At 37.0% G+C, this 19,184-nt stretch overlaps 1 protein-coding gene across 5 annotated transcripts; it reads left to right on the top strand.

Annotated features, from left to right (window-relative positions):
* The first annotated feature begins 4,828 nt into the window (after nucleotides 1–4,828).
* Nucleotides 4,829–17,786, top strand: LOC5569008 (protocadherin Fat 4). Of its 5 annotated transcripts, none has more exons than XM_021850328.1 (7): nucleotides 4,829–4,998; nucleotides 8,464–8,533; nucleotides 8,594–8,883; nucleotides 8,946–9,058; nucleotides 14,759–16,227; nucleotides 16,381–16,541; nucleotides 17,664–17,786. In XM_021850328.1, the coding sequence occupies exons 2-7, from the start codon at nucleotides 8,485–8,487 to the stop codon at nucleotides 17,715–17,717; spliced, it is 2,136 nt and encodes a 711-aa protein (XP_021706020.1). In that variant the 5' UTR covers nucleotides 4,829–4,998; nucleotides 8,464–8,484; the 3' UTR covers nucleotides 17,718–17,786. The 5 variants fall into 5 exon arrangements, 4 of the variants coding, with proteins under 4 accessions (XP_021706020.1, XP_021706022.1, XP_021706023.1 ...); XM_021850329.1 differs by lacking the exon at nucleotides 4,829–4,998 and adding an exon at nucleotides 5,021–5,604; XR_002501374.1 differs by lacking the exon at nucleotides 4,829–4,998 and adding an exon at nucleotides 5,503–5,604 and having other exon boundaries at nucleotides 16,114–16,227; nucleotides 17,664–17,686.
* The last annotated feature ends 1,398 nt before the right edge of the window (nucleotides 17,787–19,184 follow it).

Genomic DNA, 19,184 nt, shown 5'->3' with positions numbered 1-19,184 from the left:
GACAAAAATACGAGCGCGCATAACTTTAGAACGGATCATTCTATTCGAACCGTCTCTGTTTTGTTACGAAATTTGAAAAACAAACTTGGTTTATTTTTCAGAATATTGGTCATTTGGAAACAATCGACTTTCTATACACGGAAAAATTTTTACCTAATTTTTGAGTTGACTTTACCCAAAATTAAGTATATCGATTATTCTCTCAACCCTAAATCTCTCGGTATTCTCTCTCTTCCCCACCAATGTTGTCAAAAACAGAGAGAGCTGCACCTACTCAATGGGGGTAGTTTAGCCCAATGAGCCAAATTTGGGTAAAATGCATTATTCTCAAGCTTGGGTTGAATGAACTTAATTTTGCGTAAAATCAAACCAAATTTAAGTAAATTTTTCATATGGCTTTAAAGGCAAAGTACCTAATGGAGGCCTTGGAAATTTAGCCAAATTTGGGTTATTGGGCTCAACTACGGTTTTGCGTTGAAACAACTCAGATTTGAGTAGATCCGCGTTACCGTGTATATATGTTTATGATCGCAGTAGGCATAACAAAGTTCTTTTGGGTGATAAGTAATCTCGTATACTTTTGGAAATTATCTAAAATCTTGAAAAAACCTCAGAAGCCAATACCGGCATTGAAAGAGGAAAACAAATTATTACTAACTAATTGCGAAAAAACTCAAAAACTTGCTATGCAGTTTGAAAGTGCGCACAATATTAATTTAGGACTTACTAGTCCAATTGAAAATCAAGTTACTCAGGACTTCGAAAATATTCTCAATCAAGAGAACGTTTTCGAAAATGCCTGTGAGACTGATTTGGAAGAAGTGAACTATTATTAAAAAAATCAAAAATATGAAAGCTCCTGGCGATGATGGAATTTTGTACATCCTCATCAAGAAACTTCTAGAAAGTAGCTTATCATTTTTAGTTGATATATTCAACAAATGTTTTCAATTAGCATATTTTCCTGACAAATGGAAAAATGCTAAGGTTGTTCCAATTTTAAAACTGGACAAAAATCCTGCAGAAGCTTCTAGCTATCGTCCAGTCAGTTTGCTTTCCTCCATCAGTAAACATTTTGAAAAGGTCATTTTGAACAGAATGATGGTCCACATCAACGAAAATTCAATTTTTGCCAATGAACAGTTCGAACTCCGCCATGGACATTCGACCACTCATCAACTTTTACGTGTAACAAATTTGATCCGTTCCAACAAATCTGAAGGCTAATCTACTGGTCTTGGTCTTCTAGACATAGAAAAAGCATTCGACAGTGTTTGGCATGAAGGTTTGATTGTAAAATTAAAAAACTTTAATTTTTCAACATACATTGTTAGAATAATTCAAAGTTATCTGTCAAATCGTACACTTCAGGTTAATTATCAGAACTCCAGATCTGAAAGACTTCCTGTAAGAGCTGGTGTTCCCCAAGGCAGCATTTTGGGACCAACATTATACAATATTTTCACATTTGACTTACCTGAGTTACCTCAGGGATGTCAAAAATCCTTGTTTGCGGATGACACAGGCCTTTCCGCCAATGGACGAAGCCTGCGTGTCATCTGTAGTCGATTGCAAAAAAGTTTGGATATATTTTCTTCATACTTGCAAAAATGGAAGATTTCTCCTAATACTTCCAAAACTCAACTAATAATATTCCCACATAAACCAAAAGCTCTTTATTTGAAACCTTCAAGTAGACATATTGTCACGATGAGAGGGGTTCCAATAAATTGGTCAGATGAAGTTAAGTATCTAGGGCTCATGCTAGATAAGAATTTAACTTTCAAAAATCACATTGAGGGCATTCAAGCCAAATGTAACAAATATGTAAAATGTCCCTATCCCCTTATTAATAGAAAATCAAAACTTTGTCTTAAGAACAAGCTTTTGATATTCAAACAAATTTTCAGGCCAACCATGTTGTATGCTGTACCAATATGGACTAGCTGTTGTAATACCAGGAAGAAAGCTCTACAGAGAATTCAAAATAAAATTTTGAAAATGATTCTGAAGCTTGCGGCCTGGTAATGAGTTACATAGAATATCCAATGTTGAAACAAATGTCAAATAAAATAATTAATAATTTCAGGCAAAAATCGTTACAATCTTCTATTGCCACGATTAATGCGTTATATGTTTAGGTTAAGTTAGGTTAAGTATATTCAAAGCGTTTTTTTCTCTTATAAGCAGGTGAAATCAACTCACCTGTAAAAAATCTTAACTGCTACGGCAAATGAAATGTAATATGTGCTATATGTAATGTAATGTAATATGCTCTATTGCAGATCTCAGTGACCCATTTCAGAATGGCTGGAGAGACACGTCCATTCAGAAGTCACTGTCACTAACAATAAGCCCCGCATGTACGCATTACCGTTATCAAATAGATAATGATAATGCAAACACACTTCCAGTTCAAAAGATGTTGTCTTTAGAACCAGCGCGTATTTAGTTTGTTTTGCAAGCATAATACTCAGAACAATCTCACCGAAAACCATCTAAGGCGGCGTTGCCATCACCATGGAAACCTCCGATCCAACCTTTGGCTGCGGGGTTCGCCTTTCTTCCCCCTTCACGTCGCGCATCCGTTCATCGCTACACCATGCCACTTTTTTCACAGTTTCGTATGGCTAGATATTTTTCATTTGAACTTATGTTTACGCACATTAATTCCTAAATCACTATTTTCTGTAGGTTCTTTATTGGTACCATTGCACAGAGCACTAATTGTAACGTTCAATTTCCGGGGCATTCAGCGTCTCACTTTCACATTCCCGGACACACGAAAGTCACACTTTTCTTCCAATCATTGGCCACTCAAAGATCCATCATCTGATTAAATTCCTCACCGGCAAAATAAAAAAAAATAAATCAACTGAAAATTCGCGCAATATGCACTGCAATTCACACAATCTCGCATCTTACATTCACATGCACTCTGGCCAATTTCTAATGTTCTTATCGTCGCATCACACAATCAACACTTTTGTTCCATATTTTTGCCGGGTGGCATAGCACCATCAGCCATTTTCGAAATTTCCGCGACCCGAGATGAAACGTGCCAGCGAATTTGAAAAGCAGCCAAACACGCGCAAAGCCTGCTGCGATCTTCCATAATAAAATCTTAAATTTGTTTTACCAAATTAGGATGATAGTGTTGTCTAATAACGCAGAACACCTAGATATAAGAAATGAATATAATGTTTGGAATGATACTAAGAAAGAAATTAAAAAAAAATGTCATTTCAAATGGGGCTCTCTGAAGGAAATCTCTTGGCCCATTCAGTCAAGGAATTTTCTTACTTTTCTTAAGCGGAACAGCATACTTAGCTTTAACAGCAAATCGATTGGTTCAGTTCGGCATGTTTTTGGAGAAATTCCGCATATTTAAAACTCATGATGGAGATGAATGAGGTTTCGTAGTTGCTTGAATCTCGTAGACAAGGGTCTTTCATGTATTCTGTTCAACTATGCTTAACTACGGACCAACGTAGTACGAAACGATTGATAAAGTATTTCTTACAGCAGGGACTACTACCACTATTCAGTTTTGAGAATGATACCCAATGGTTCCCCCTCCAAGTATGTAATTTTCATCTGTGTGGTATACCAGTTAGCATCTCACATACTATACTGCTGTATTTAGAATTTAATCAGTTTTGTCCAAGATGTACTATCAATGAAAGACAAAAAATCGATTTAGCTAAACATCAGTTAGCGCTTTAGAGTGTAATGGCGCAATTCGTGTATGATTTCGGAACTAGCGGGATTCCCTTTTCATAGCGGTTGTTCGCAAGTTCTCGTGTGACAACTGAGGGATCGGTGACTATGATAATTCTGTTGTAAAATTAGGCCATCATTATCCGTGGATTTTCCATGAATTAATTTTTTTCTTGCTACGCGTAATAGGGTAGATGTACCAATAGTGGAGGTACTAAGCACGATTGAACTTCATTTAAACGCCCAAATTCAAGATGCGTAATTAATTTACATGTTAATGTTGTAACGGGAAGAAACGATCATTGACTCAATGAGAAAAATGATTTCATCGCAGTAACCAACGACATGTCAGTGAAAAATAATACCTCCACTATTGGTACTCTATTCCTTTAGTTGTGGTATCCGTTGTTTTCTTATAGGATCCTCCACTATAGGAACACTTTACCGCAACTATTGGTACAAGCAAGTAAAGTTTTAGCAATTTTAGTGATATTTCATCAATTTAAAGCAATTTGGAAGTTCTTTTAAACTATTCCGCATATCAACAAGCCAATACGTCGATTTGCAGTGTCGATTCTGTGTTTAATGTAATAAAAACAGTGAAAACGGCACTACCGCAACTATAGGAACACCCACAACTAAGGGAACACTTACCCTACCCCTGCGCAGAATAAATACCATATTGGAAAAAATATTCCTTATTATTCGCACTTAGGAAGAAAAAGAATATGTAGAAATAATAAGTTGTACTTTGCCAATTATGATTGCTAGATAAGTAAACTAGTGCTTACGTACTGAAAATCTGAAACGTTTTCCTTTTATTTCACTTAAAATGTCTGAAGTGGTGAGGCAATCCCTTAACATTTTTACTAACGGACAGTCTGCAATGTTCAAATGTTCTGTTCTCAAGTATTAAGGTTCTGCAATGTTCATATTACAAAATAAAGAATGATTCTTTTTTATAGTGCTTAGCATTGCACTTTTGATTAATAGACATCATATCGACTTACAAAAGCTCATCGAAACCTATGCAGTGAGCAGGTGAGATGTGCTCCTTCTCTTGTCGACATTCATGACCTAACCATTCATGGTTGCTCACCTGCGTTTCGCCGTAAACAAACGCCACAGGTGTTGCGTATTACTCACCTTTTTATATGTTTCTCGCATTCAAGCTAGCGCAGCTCAAAACGACTAAAGCAATCAACGAGAGCTGTTCCAGAGTTATTCTGTATTTCCACCATCAAATCGATATTTTTGAAGTGAAATGGCTTGATTAAGGTAAAACTAGATGTAATGCAAGAGTTAAGATCAAGAGCAATGTTCAACATTGGAAGAAAACAGCATCAGCGCATGTTCAATCCACGCTAGAAAAAATGTTCCAGTTGACTAACTTTTTGAAACTTACAAATTCTAATATTCAAACCATCTCGATCATGATTCCAACTAAATAAAAAGTTAAATTAGGTTAAAATGTAAAATTCAAAGTGTCGTTTGAAAAAAAAATCAACAGTTATATGGATTTTTATAGTTCATATGCTGCTACATCAACCATATCGCAAATCACAGAAAATTTAGTCCAACAAAACACTTGATGCAACGACACACATACATGTCTAGACGAAGAAATGTGTACATTCGGGTATAAACAGTGAAAGTAAAGTAAACAAGACTTGTAGTGTTTGGAGCAACATTTAAAAAAAAAACCGGAAATATCCCAAGTAACATTAATAGCTGAGTAACAGCTTAGTCCGCTGAAATGAGTATACTTTAGCTGAATAAACTGTTATACAGCTGAAAATGTTACTTGGGATGGAGTGAATGTTATCGATAACTTAAAAAAAACTTGCTTGGTTATACTAAAACAGCTGAACGCGTATACGCACTGTTAGTTTAAAATTGAATGAGTGAAATATTCTAATTAAATGCAGTATAATACCGACCAACCTTTAACTAATATAGAAATTCAAATGGCAACCCATGCAATTTCAGGACTCGTAGCAGGTTTCTTAGAGACCTGCTCATTATTTTAATGCAAGTAAGTCCCTAAAAGTCTATGTTTTTATTGGAAGATCTCTAAAGTTTCTTTTTTCATTGCAGTGAATCCTGGTACAAAATTATAGAAGCTCCAGAAAATAATTCAAGATGTTATTACGCGATTAATCCACAGAATCTCAGGGAGTAGATCATGGAAGAATCATATCTTGAAGAATTCGTCTAGTGGTTTCCTTTTGGAATATTTTCACCAGAAAAAAATCTCTAGAAACTCCCCTACCAATTATCCAAGTGATTCGTCCAGAAATCTTTCCAGTGATTTTGAAATGGATGCTTCGAAAAATTTCTATAGAATTTGCATCAGGAAATACAATACCAACACACATGGATTACTCTAAAAATTTTCCCAGGATTTCCTCCAGAGTTTTTTTTGCATTAGTTCTTCCACCGATTTTATCAATTGTTGCTCCAGGTTTATTCTACAGTTTTTTTTATCGAAGAAGCCTATAGAAATTTCTCTACAAATTTCTATTCATAATTTTCGAGTTATTCTTTCAGCCATCATATCTAGTAATTCATACGATAATTTCTACGTGATTTTTCTCGGTATTCCGTCCGTGGTTTTATGGATTTTTTTCACAAAATCTTGCAAGATACAATCCACGGATTAGATTGTTGATTTTGAGTAATTATCTTACCATCTAGGAATTCTTTCAATAATTCGTCAGGAGCTCAGGAGTAGTAGCAGTTAATCGGGAAAAAAAATCTAATTATATCCTTAATTATCTTCTCTAAATTAATTAATCTTATTATATTGAGAACTTCTTTAGAAAATTTCTCAAACAATTTCGGAAGAATTCTGAAGGAATCTCAAAAGAAATCTCTAAAGTATTTCCTAAAGGTATTCTTAGATATATGTATGTGATGTGGGCTTCGAGATCATGTGATTTGCGGCGTCAGTCGATTAGGCATATTGTGAATGCCACGAAGCGAGTTCGATTCTTACTCCAGTTTGTGGAAACTTTTCGTCAAATGAAAAACTCATCACTGGGCTACTGGGTGTTTCGTGTTGTCCATAGCCTAATGTTCGTGATTGCTTAGTTTGTGCAGACTTTGGAAGTAGACGGTAAAAAATTCTTTTATATTTTTTTAGAAAACCCTGAACGAAATTACTACTTGATTTCTTGAATATGCCTCAACATAAATCTTGTACGAAATTAGTTAATTTCATGGAAGGCTTTGGCTTTTCTTGAGTAGAAATTCTTGAAGGATTTTCTGAAAACCCCTCTTGGTTTTCTCTTTGGCGCTTTTTGTTTTTTTTTTTATCACTAGAGCACTGAGCGCTAAAGTTTCTATTTTTATGATACTTAGTCGCTACCTGTCATGTGATTGTCATCTAATATACTACATGGGGTGATCCTCTAGTACTTGATTTTTTACATGTATCTGAGTTATTTTTGCACCAGTGACAAAAATGTACTCATTTTTCATGGATGCAAGAGAAGAATAATGAATAATCAGAACATTATTGAAAAAGGTATTATTTGTCAGCATATATGGAGTGGTTTTTGGATGGACGTCTTGCAGGCTAAGTGGAACTTAAACGTGAACGATGCCTCTGCAAGGAGAATCTGCGCTCTTTTTGCATGGGGGATCTGCAATCAGACCCCTGAGAAGATAATGCTAGGAATGTAATGACCCATTAAAATCAGCCAATGCTCAACCACATACAGAAGACACATGCATTACCCTTGTTCTCAGATCCTTTTATCTCTGGAACCACCTTAGGTAGCATCCATTTATTACGTAATGCTAAATTTGATTTTTTTTATCGACTCTGCGACCCTTCCGTAACGCTTTTTGTACGAAACAAATAACATGTATGTATAAGGCGTAACTATTTAGCCTACCCTATTCGCTCTACCACTTCAATCGTTACGTAATTTGTGGATCATTGAATTACTACAGAGAGGGGCCAGACATATAGCAAAAGTAGCCTCGGCCAACTACTTCTCCTAGTCGACTCAAAGATTGTTACAGGGGACCAACCTCGGCAGGGCTAACTCGCAGAGCTATTAGACATCATCCTCGAAAGCGTGGTAATAGCCGTCGTAGATGCCTTTTGACAGCCATATTCAACGTGGATTAGTGAAGCTGGGATTTCCATTGGTCATTACCGCAAGATGCTTAAGGTATCGCATGAACTCTATGGTGAAAGAGATAAGCGCCCTTTGCTCAGACTTGCGATTGTTGAGCATCTCAGTCTGGTGATGGCCAGTCCCAGTTTCCTAGACCGCTGCAGTCCACTCTACTTCCTTCATCGATGGTTTTGCTTTTTTAGCTGTATTAACGAGATTTTTTGCCCTGAGCTGGCTCATCTCGGAACATGCCAAGGAAGTCGTTATTTTAACTTTAACGTCATACCTCTGTAATGCAATTCGATCCAAGATCCTCGGAGTAAGTTGTTTTTTAATAGCTGCACGTTTACTGCTATGGCTACCAAATATCTTGCATAATGACATTATCATTAACATTGGGAAATTTGTACAGTCCTGGAAAGTTGCGTCTTTATGCCCGTTACCCAACGAAACAGATTTAGGATCAAACTATGACTCTTTAACAAGTTTAATGCAATCTCAATATGTTGCTATTTTCAGGAGACAATTTCTCATCGCATATTTTGCCCGACAATCCCCCTACTTATGCATGTTTTATGTATTTTACCTATCCATAAATGTTTTCCGTTTACAGGTTATCATAAAATCCTTTGACATGTGGAAAACAGGTGCATTTATTATATTAGGCCTGTGTTTTGTTAAAGGTAAGCCTAGAAACCTAACAAACTGAAAATTATAATATTCTCATTATATTCTCCTTTCAGCACAAATTCATCTGATCGATTCAAGATGCTACTTGGCCGAAGGGGGTTCAGCGGAAAACTTTCTAGCGAGCGAAGACGCTGCTGTTGGGTCCGTTCTGGGTACGCTGGGTATCAATGGAGATCCCAAAACAGACATTTCATTATCACTCCGCGAGAAGGATTCACCGGTCACCATCGCTCCACTGTCCAAAAATATCATTCTCAGTAAACCACTCGACAAAGAGGGATTGGAAGGTCCAGCGTCAGTCTATGTGAATGTCATTTGTGACAGAAGAATGAGCAATGATCCGGTAAGATTAAAAAACTTAAACCTTAAAATAACTAGATAACCCATTAAAACCACATCTTTCAGAGTTTCCTTATACCCGTTAATATACGCGTTACGGATGTTAACGACAACTCTCCAGCCTGGATTGGCGCACCGTACGTTGTCAATATATCAGAAGTAACAATTGTCGGTACAAGGTAAGTATCAGAAGAGACTACATTTTACGTAACTTTTCGCTATCTGTTTCAGCAATCAATAATTTTAATATCCCTTTCGGGACGAACCAGCACAATTGTGCTGTTCGGCACCCATGAAATTATTTTTTTTTTGTTTTTTTTTTTAAAGGCACTCCGTGCTCGTGGCCACTACTGTGCCGGAATCAGTTGATCTGTATCTTCTTTACCGATACAGATCTATTTTTAACTAATCTATATTTACATCTGCTTTCACTCTCTTCTACTCTTTTGCTCTCACCGAGCAGGTAGGAGAGTGCTCTGCTGTTAGTCCAATCGATTTCCATAAGCCATAGTCCATTGCTCTTGCGGTGGTTCGTTTTGCCGTGTTCCTGAGTCGTTTGAGGCTAGCTGCCTGCGAAGTGGATCAGTTTGTCTCAGTCACCATCAGATACTGACGAAGGATGGATGTGCTCCCCAAAGCACGGTCCTCCGTGCGGCGTCTTCTGGTGGCTGGACGGGTTTTTTTTGTGGAGGGGCTGGGAATTGAACCCATGACCTTCCGCTTATGAAGCGAAAGCGTTACCTCAAGGCTACCGACCCCCCTCACCCATGACATTGAATGATTCTTTTAGACAATGAATCATTGTTTTACTAACTTTTTTGATTTCGATTATTGAATTAATATTGATACATGTATTTAAGCACAAAAGCTTTTGTTTACATCATGTTTAGAAAACACCAGCTCGGGGTAAACAAAATGTAAACAAACACCGTAAGAATTGAGAAGGTTTTATCTGTCGCAGCTTTTCAACTATTCGTTTTTTTAGGTATGCACAAATACCAATCGAGAGTGAAAGAGTCATTCTTTGAAATGGTGAAGACCAAATGAGAATTGATTCACACAGCAAAGATTTCTGGAGGGACAAAGTGGGACCAGCACAATTGTGCTGGTGCCGGCACTTACCCGGTCGATGTTCGTTGTGGACTACCAATTTTCATTTTCAGTATTTTGATCAAGTTAAGTGGCTGAATCTAGATCTAATGTCCACAATAGTGCATAATATTGCATTAAAACATGAACGAGTGATTACAAATGAATCATAAAAACTATGTACCGCACAAAAACTATGTAACAGACACTCGTAGCTTTGGTTTGGAACCTTTTTTATAAGTTCATATTTGAAATAGATTGGGAATCATATTGATTGTCTTAAATCTCCTATAGCAAAGTTTAAGAAACAGTAAAGTTTTTGGGGAACGTTGAAAAATTACGTCAATCATTTAGGGGAGTGAGGGTGTACGAAAGTGTGACAGTGCATGTACTAGGGGTTTGGGAAAAAGTGGGATAGTGAGCATAGGAAGGATTTAGATAGACTTAAAAACAATGGACGTAATATTTGAATGTCCCCTTGCTTTGATAATCTGTCAATACCATGTTGAATCTATAATCCATTTTGGTGTTCTACAATGCATGTTGGTTCAATATCTGCTATAATATTTATGAAGTTGGACAACTGGAGCTGAAAACCTTTAGAGTAAGGTGGGGCAAAAGTTCGACTTTAGTGGTATAATCAAAGTTATCAGGAAAACAATAGCAGTTGAAACAAAACAAATACCATACAGTGAACCTTCAACATATTGGCTATAATTTTGCTGAACAAACTTTTGTCAAAATATTTACCCTTTTTTAGTTATAACAGTTTCAAAATTGATTGTCTTAAACGAACTTTTTCCCCAACGGTGGGGCAAGAGTTCGCTGGCTAAAACACAAAAAATTGTTTATGACAGGCATACTTTACACTAGCCGTAAACTTAGGGTTGGCTCAAATTACACACTAAATTTTCATCATAAAATTGCCCAAAACCGAATTAAATGTAATAAACTCAAAAATAGCAGTTTTTCGCAAAACTAAGTGGAAATGTAAAATTTTATAAAGACAATTTACACCGTCTTCAGCCAAAGGCTGCACAGACTGAACAATCACGAACATTAGGCAACGGACAACACATAACACCCAGTAGCCCAGTGATGAATTTTTCGTTTTGACGAAAAGTTTCCACCGACTGGAGCGGGAATCGAACCCACGCTTCGTGGCACAATACGCCTAAACGACTGACGCCGCTAACCGTAAGGCCACGAAGCCCACCAGTTGGTGACAGTTTTCACATGATCAGAAAAATTTTGCTAAATTTGAAGATAATATGTGGATTTTAGGCAATTTGCAAATTTTTCCGTTAGTTTATACATGGGTCGAACTTTTGCCCCGCTGATTCGAACTTTTGCCCCACTATGGGCCAAAAATTGTTTCCAAGCAATTATGCCAAAACTAATACACCTCAAAGCAACCTTATGATAGGTCTAGAAACGCCCTCACATAAAATATTGAAAAAGATTTTATCTTCAATTGGTTCCATGTAACGAAAGTTTGACCTAAAATTACAATATTCACGTCGAAAAACAACAAATAGCCATATCTTTTCTAAATCTCAATCGATTTTTATGATATTTGGTGTGAAAGTCTCTTTCTTGAATAGCATTCGAATCACCATGACATTTATAAGTTTTGTTTTGAATTGAGCTAGACATCTTAATAAGAAACTCTTACCCCACTCGAACTTTTGCCCCACTTTACTCTACGTACTGCAGAGTCTTTTAAATGGCATACTATTGATGTATGCAGCCAATGCTGGTATTACTCGCAAAAATGTTGTTCATTATTTTGATGTACGAAATGCGTTTTAAACTGGGAAACTTTAAACTATTGCAGTACTATGAAATACTCATTTAAACTTTTAAGCAATGTATGAAGTTCTGGAGTCTAGACTATCTGCTCATATAAAAATAAATATCGTTTGGTTTCTTTTACCGTTAAAAATATATTGTCCAAATTTTTAATTTTGAGACTGATATATTAAAAATTAAAATTTGGACCTCATTGCCGTGCGTATAGTGTTGCAAAGTAACTAGCTGTATCGATCAAAGAAATGTGGGTTCAATTCCCGCTGCAGTGTTTTTTTTTCGTCATGAACGTATTACGAATGTGCCATTTGGCGTTGCATGCTAGTCCGGGGGGGGGGTTCACCCGTCAGTATGATGCAAATCGTGCAAAAGTTTGGGTTCACCTGAGCCGCACGCACATCATTTTTGTCAATATCTCTGCCATTTTTCAACCGATTTTAATAGTTTAAAACTTTTTCGAGCGCAAATAAGGATTGGTTTTAGATTTCACAGATTTTTTATGTTTAAAGTATGTTCAGGTGAACCCAAACTTTTGCACGATACACCATACTGAGGGTGAACCCAAACTTTTGCACGATGACTTGAATTACTGTTTCATTGATTTTGAATAGTTATCAGATTTTTCCGCAAAAATTTCGTGAGTGCTCTTTAAAGAATATAAGATTACGATTCTAATGACACTTTGATTAAAAATTTTGGTCGATCCAATGCTGAGGAAATTAGATATGATTTCCCAGTGTGTTTTTTGAAAAATGTCACAACTTTAAGTAAAAATTTAGTGTACAAAATTCAAAAAATGTTTTTGGAAAACTACATACGAAGTAAGAATAACTCATTGCCTTTCGAATGCGACTTAAAGAGTTTCAATTGGACGTGTAATCACAGAGATATGAACAGAAAACTTTTGTATGTTTTTAAGGGGGTGAACCCAAACTTATGCACGGGAGTGTATAAGTGGGACTGTTATGCGGGTATTTTCAATATGGGACTCCCATAGTTTGATATTTTTTCGCATTTTGTCCATACAATGATACAATTTTAGGTATGCTACCAAGAAGTACACTAATAATAAATACGATTCATGAAGAAAACTAAAAAATTATGAAAATTCAAATGGGACTGTTATGCGAGTATGGGCAGCAAACGTTTTGTTCAACCCTTGTAGTGTAATTTCATTGAAACATTTGTCACGTATGAATGATGTTCCTCAAACTTCTGTTGTTAAATTTATAAAACCATGGTTTTGCAATAGTAATGTTTATTTGAGGCATAATTTTAGCAATACTTAATGAGTTCTGAAGGTACATCATACTGAAGAGAGATTTTGAAAATACCTAAATATCAACACAACGTGTTCTTTATCGAGTTGTGAACCTGATAGATGAACCCTGCTTAAAGCGGTTGCAACAATATCCTGACGAAAATCCTGCGTCAGGTAGAAGTTCACTTCTTCTCAGACATGGTCGTCGTAGGGAATCATTTGAAGAATATTTGCCACCTAGATGACAGGTCCAATGACTTAGTTGCAAGCCAGGTTTTCAACTTAGGGAATTTTGTCAACTAAGCTTCTACTTCTAGGTGGTTAATATCCTTAGAATAGTTTTATTCAATCAGTTTTGAGCTGGTTTCTTGAAATTATGGAGCTTAACACTAAATTTTGCCTGTTTAGAAGAAAAATAAGATTGACCTATTTGTAGTCGGTTCCACGGAGGACCCATAAAGAACCGAACCGGAATAACCTCGAACAGGTGGATATTTCCAAAGATTCAAATGAAATGCGAAAAACAAGACATTCCATTAACACGAAGGCAGTTCGTCAAGAATTACAAAAAAATGTCAGCTTTTCTTTAACTTTGTTCCATTTGCTGGGCTGATACGGGTTGAAGAATTTTCCATAACTAAAACTACCGGGAATTGAACCTTCAGCATTAGACCAAAAAAGGCCCCTGGTGTGAAGTACACAATATTCAATCAGTTCTAAATATACTTTGTCATAAGTACTGCGTGTTGCGCAAAACAAAATCTTGCACCGGCATCCTGAAAAACTTGTAAACGCTTAAGCGATTATTTCAAATTGACCAAGGAATGATCGCTCGGAACACACCGAAACAATTTGAAGTAACTGCCAAAAGCTACATGCGTTTTTCAAGATCGTCAGCGCTAGAGCTTTTCGCGAAACGCACTGTAGTTCGTTGCAAGAATATCTCTCACATCCTTCTTCTTTTTGGCATTACGTCCTCACTGGGACAGAGCCTGCTTCTCAGCAGCTCACTTTTCTTATTCACACTTTCACAGTTATTAACTGAGAGCTTCTATGCCAAAATTGCTATTTTCGCATTCGTATATCGTGTGGCAAGTGCGATTATACTCTATGCCCAGTAGGGTGCGGCTTATTTTTCAAAAGTTCTCACATCCAAAAATTCGTGTGCTCTTATGAATTTAAATCACATTAGAAGAAAAACCTCATAGTTTGAGCCAAAAATATTAAAATTTAGAGGTGGCGCAAAATAATAGTGCTAAAAGTTTTAAAATTGGTTAGAAATTACCGAAGATATGGTGGTGACTTCACTGAAGGACATTTTTGATAAATTGAAAATTCACCTTCAAGACGCTTGCATCACCTCTAGATCTTAATATTTTTGGCTCAAGGTTTCTCTTTTAATGTGATTTGAATTCATAGGAGCACACGAATTTTTGGTTTTGAGAACTTTTGAAAAATAAGCCGCATCCTAAATTGCCCAGGAAAGTCAAATGAATTTCCATTATGAAAAGATCATGATTTATAGCCGCGGATTCTAACCACTAGGCTAAGGAAAGCCCCACCTCTCACATCCTACGCAAACGGATTAATCTGTAAGCAAAAAATAGCGTGATATATCAGTTGTAGCTGTGATGTTGTACTGTTCATGGAACGGTGGATTCGTAAGGTTTTGCAGACCAATTGTTTCGCGAATAATTGTCATTAACATTGCTTTACGTAGAATTTTACAGGGCATTCGAGCGCTCGATATGGACCAGCCTGGACCTTACTCCACCATTGAGTATCAAGTGTTGCCCGGACCACATTCCAAATTCGTAGCTTTTATTTCCCCCTTGGAAGGAACACTTGTGCTGAAACACGAGTTAGATTACGAAACACTCAAAAATTTTACGGTTGTCTTACGTGCACAAGATCAAGGGTCTCCTCCAAAATATTCCGACAGCACGCTTACGGTTTTTGTTCTGGATGCCGATGATCAAAACCCAAAGTTCTTCCAAGACGTTTATCACGGATCTTTCCAGGGAAACCAAGTACCTTCGGAAGTTATGTTCCACACAGAATCCATTAGGGCAATCGATCAAGATTCAGGATTGAACGCTTCATTGACATATTCCATTGTTCCATCTTCGCATTCCAAGTTTTTCACCATTGATCCTAAAACAGCAGTTCTAAAACTAACAAAACATTTGAACCTCTCAAATCCAATCACATTAGTAGTAAAAGCCACTCAATTAGATAACAATGACCGTTACGCACTAAGCACAGTAATACTGTCACAAAAACAATCTACTGTCGTTGAAACTGTTGATAAAGCAAGTTTTATGCAATCTACATACAGACTGAAGATAAAAGAGAATTATAACCCGGGCAGTACAATTTTAAAACTCATTAAAGGAAACATGGCGTGGAATGCCAACCTTAGAATTCTAAACGACACCGAGCTGTATTGGTTTTCAATAGATAGAAATGGCAATATTAAATTAAGCAGATGGCTGGATTTTGAAACAAAGCCTACTCATAAATTCACCGTGGAATTGAATGATGGCAGCAACAGAGAATATGCGGAAGTGCTCGTTGAAGTCCTAGACGTTAATGACTGGGAGCCTCGATTTAGAAAACCTCACTATACATTCAAAATTAGAAATCGTAATTTTTCGACTCCCTTGGCTTTAGGAAAAGTTGAGGCGGCAGACGGAGATGTAAGGGATAAAATCACTTACTCGCTACGAGGCGACCATGCCAATTTGTTTTATGTAGACTCCGGAGGAACTGTTTGGTTGAAGTACGACGTACCTGACAAGATGAATTTTAAACTGCATATAATCGCAACAGACACAGGGTTCCCACCTAAATCTACCATTGTCCCCCTCACAGTTGATTTTGATGAAATAACCGAATCGGCTATAAAGTGGACAACGACCACTATAAGCGCTTTGGCCGGCGTGACCGTGCTTTGTGTACTAGCTTTTTTGGCAGTGCTCACATATTTCTGCAGATCATCGGTTAACAGGCCGAACAGGAATGTTCCCATGTTGATTAGTCGAAGTAAAGCATCGAATAAAACTTCTAATATAGGAATCATAACGGCAAACACTCGTGGCTCCAATAGCTCGATTAGTGCAAGCGCCTCAACCATTATTGCTGCCAGCCTCGAGAGGGATCAAGACTCGTACACCACAACTATAAGGGGTAAGTACCTTCAATCGATCGATATTCAGTATACTTTAAAACACAGCTGGAAAAAACTAGAACAATATTGGCTGGAGCCAAAACTTGGTTTGAAAACATGAATTATCCCGCTCAACACCAATTTTAATGCAATCCTTTTTCATTTACCTCTAGATATAGTTAATCGGGCCCAGCAACCTAATAAGACTGCGATTCGTAACAGCGACATGGAGCAGGATTCTTTAACGAATTCTGAAACAGGATTTCATTGCTCGTACCCCGCCACTCAAACCGGGGCAAGCTGGCACCAGAGGAGCTGCATGCTCGGTGAAAAGGTAAATCATTTATTAAAGAAAAAAGATCTGAATTAATTTGCATTTTTTGATCAAAACTCCCCAAAAGTATAATGTTGAAGTAGGGTTATATCATCCTTTTTTATATAAGCTCTAAATTCATAAACTCGAGATTGCATAAGAGATTTTCAACGGGTTGTCTAATTTTCAATCAGATCATGATATAAAAAGAGCTTATAGTAATGTCTTTTACAGCTAAAATCGCTTCCTTCCTTAACCGGCGCGTTATGCCCCCAGTTACCCTACTCGTTGTTGTGAAAATGACAAATGGTCAGCTGAGGATTCCAGCTCGGATGTTATCGTTATCAGCATCTGTTGAATAGCATTCCTAACATCTCACAAAGCGAACGCTGTTTATTTTACATCGTCCGCAAAACTGACGTAGACATTTTTTTCATCGTCTCAACCTGCGCTCTCGACACAATTAAGGTGTTCAGCGCAGTGCTACTTCCACCTTTCCATCACCTCACTAGGATGTGTTGAGCTTTTGATGGAACGAGTTTCTTGAGACCGTCAAGCTGTTCCGTTTCATCGTACTATGCGAGTTTGTTAACCTTCCACGTTTTGACGATTTCTTTGTTCGAAAACATCGAAGGCTTGCCGTTCTGCCTCTATCAACGTCCACGCTTCGTGCCCGTTGCGAGACACTGGAATATTAACGTTCTACAAGGAGCGAGTTTTGTTTCTGCGGGGTCATATTTTGTCTTTTAGCTTCAAAACGTCATTGTCACATGGCACAAGTATTGAAAGATAAATTATTCAATAATTTCAAACACATCCCCATCAACTTTCTCAGCACCGACACCGCCAGGCCTCCTTCTGTTTCTAACTACAACCGGTATCATTACTCGAATTGCAGTAGAAGACCAGCATTTCCAAGTAACCACTAACGCGCTAATTCGCCTTTTCGGGCTTATAGAACTATACGGCTAATGTAGGGCATATCAGCTGTATAACAGCACTATATTAGCACGCAGGGCGAATTAAAGTGCTATTTTATTACTTCGGTTATCACTCACTATAGAATACATTTCCACTGATCTTTGATTTCTAACTTGTTAGCGAGATAAATCCTACAATTACAAATTTTATCATCTGTTCCAGGTAACTAACGACAACGATACTAATGGTGAAAATAAGTTAACAGTATATTTTTGAGATCAAGTAATATAATTGTTATTTAAGAAAACATGAAATAAAATCGATGATTTTACACAACAAAATTAATCAATTTCAAAGAGTAGGTAGCGTAGCATATGCTCACATTATACCAGTACATTGACTTCGGAAGCGTTGAATTACAGACAAACATACGTAAAACTGGCAATATTTTCATCGACCTCTCATTTAACGATCATTTTCAATTCGATATGTTTCAAACCATACGACCAGAGGCGGGCGCATCGTTTTTATTCGTGTTTGACGTTTCACACTACCGCCATCTGCAGGTCTTGTTGCACAAACCAGTACTTCGTGTAACATGCTCATCAGCTAATGGCGGTGTGAACAGATTTCCATATTTCATTCAAACTGTAAGCTAAAGTATTGGTAAAATGTGTATGGCGACGCTACTTAAGAAAAGAAAAGTGTTGTATCAAGCGAGATCCGAAATCCATGCTCTTAAAATATACATGATATTCTAAAAAAAAGATTACGGCTTGAGAGGTTTGAAGTGAAATGGTGTAAATTTTAGCGTATGCTTAAAATGTGTAACTTCTCCTTTCGAACAACTTTTATAAATTACTTGGCTAACAAAACGACACTGTGCACAGTGCGTTGAATGTATGGAGATGCGGGACAAAAAATCAAAACTGGAAGATCAAGCCATTTGAGCACCTTGGTATGGAAGGCAAAGTTGTTTCTGGTCAAAAGAGCTGTAATTTGGATAGATGACTTATAATATACGCATAATCGCAAAACTGTCCCAAGCGCCAATTTCATAATTTTCCAAGAAAAACCACGCAATTTGTACTTTTATTGCTCATAATTATGTAAGAAGTTTTTTGCAAATATGTCTCTTCTCACTCGTAGCTGCAAAAGTGACTTATATGCCTTCATGCCAAAAAATCGTTTTTTTTATTTTTCAGTTTTTTATACAAAATTTGAATAAAATCTTGGAAACCACATATGAAATATATTATTTTAAGCATAAACTTGCTCTGATGTATTGTCTGGTTGAGCCAAGACCTCATAGCGTTGCAAGATTTTTGGATTTTTTTATCACAAACAACTTATTTTCATACTTGTGCTGGTTAAGGAGTATACCTAAAAATAGTCAAAAATCTCGAAGAGTTGCAGGGAGTTGCAGCTGTATCTTTCAGACCTCTTAGAGGACACTCTAAGAAACATGTATGTGCGTGATTCAGGGTGGAACTCGGTGGAACTTTTTTTGAATCGATAATCAAAGTTACATATTAGTAATTCATAAGTTTGAATTCATTGCCAAATCAACGTGCCGATTTCTCATATCCAAAGTGAAAATTGGTGTTCTTATCACGTCAGATATACTTTACAAACCTTCAGCCATGTTCTCTTCTAGATTTTGATTGGATAGGTTGGTTTCAATACTCTTCGTACTAGTTGGAAGCAATGCCGAAAACATGCGACAAAATTTAGTTTTCATGC

Source organism: Aedes aegypti, chromosome 3 (assembly GCF_002204515.2).
Source record: "Aedes aegypti strain LVP_AGWG chromosome 3, AaegL5.0 Primary Assembly, whole genome shotgun sequence".
In the NCBI taxonomy this organism is placed as follows: domain Eukaryota; kingdom Metazoa; phylum Arthropoda; class Insecta; order Diptera; family Culicidae; genus Aedes; species Aedes aegypti.
Note: the sequence above shows the minus strand (reverse complement) of the source record. Positions and strands in the feature narration are given on the sequence as shown.

Coding starts and splice junctions, on each gene's coding strand:
- LOC5569008 (XM_021850328.1), top strand. CDS start 8,485: ATGTGGAAAACAGGTGCATTTATTATATTAGGCCTGTGTTTTGTTAAA. Junction 8,884..8,945: donor GAAGAATGAGCAATGATCCG/GTAAGATTAAAA, acceptor CACATCTTTCAG/AGTTTCCTTATACCCGTTAA. Junction 9,059..14,758: donor GTAACAATTGTCGGTACAAG/GTAAGTATCAGA, acceptor TGCTTTACGTAG/AATTTTACAGGGCATTCGAG.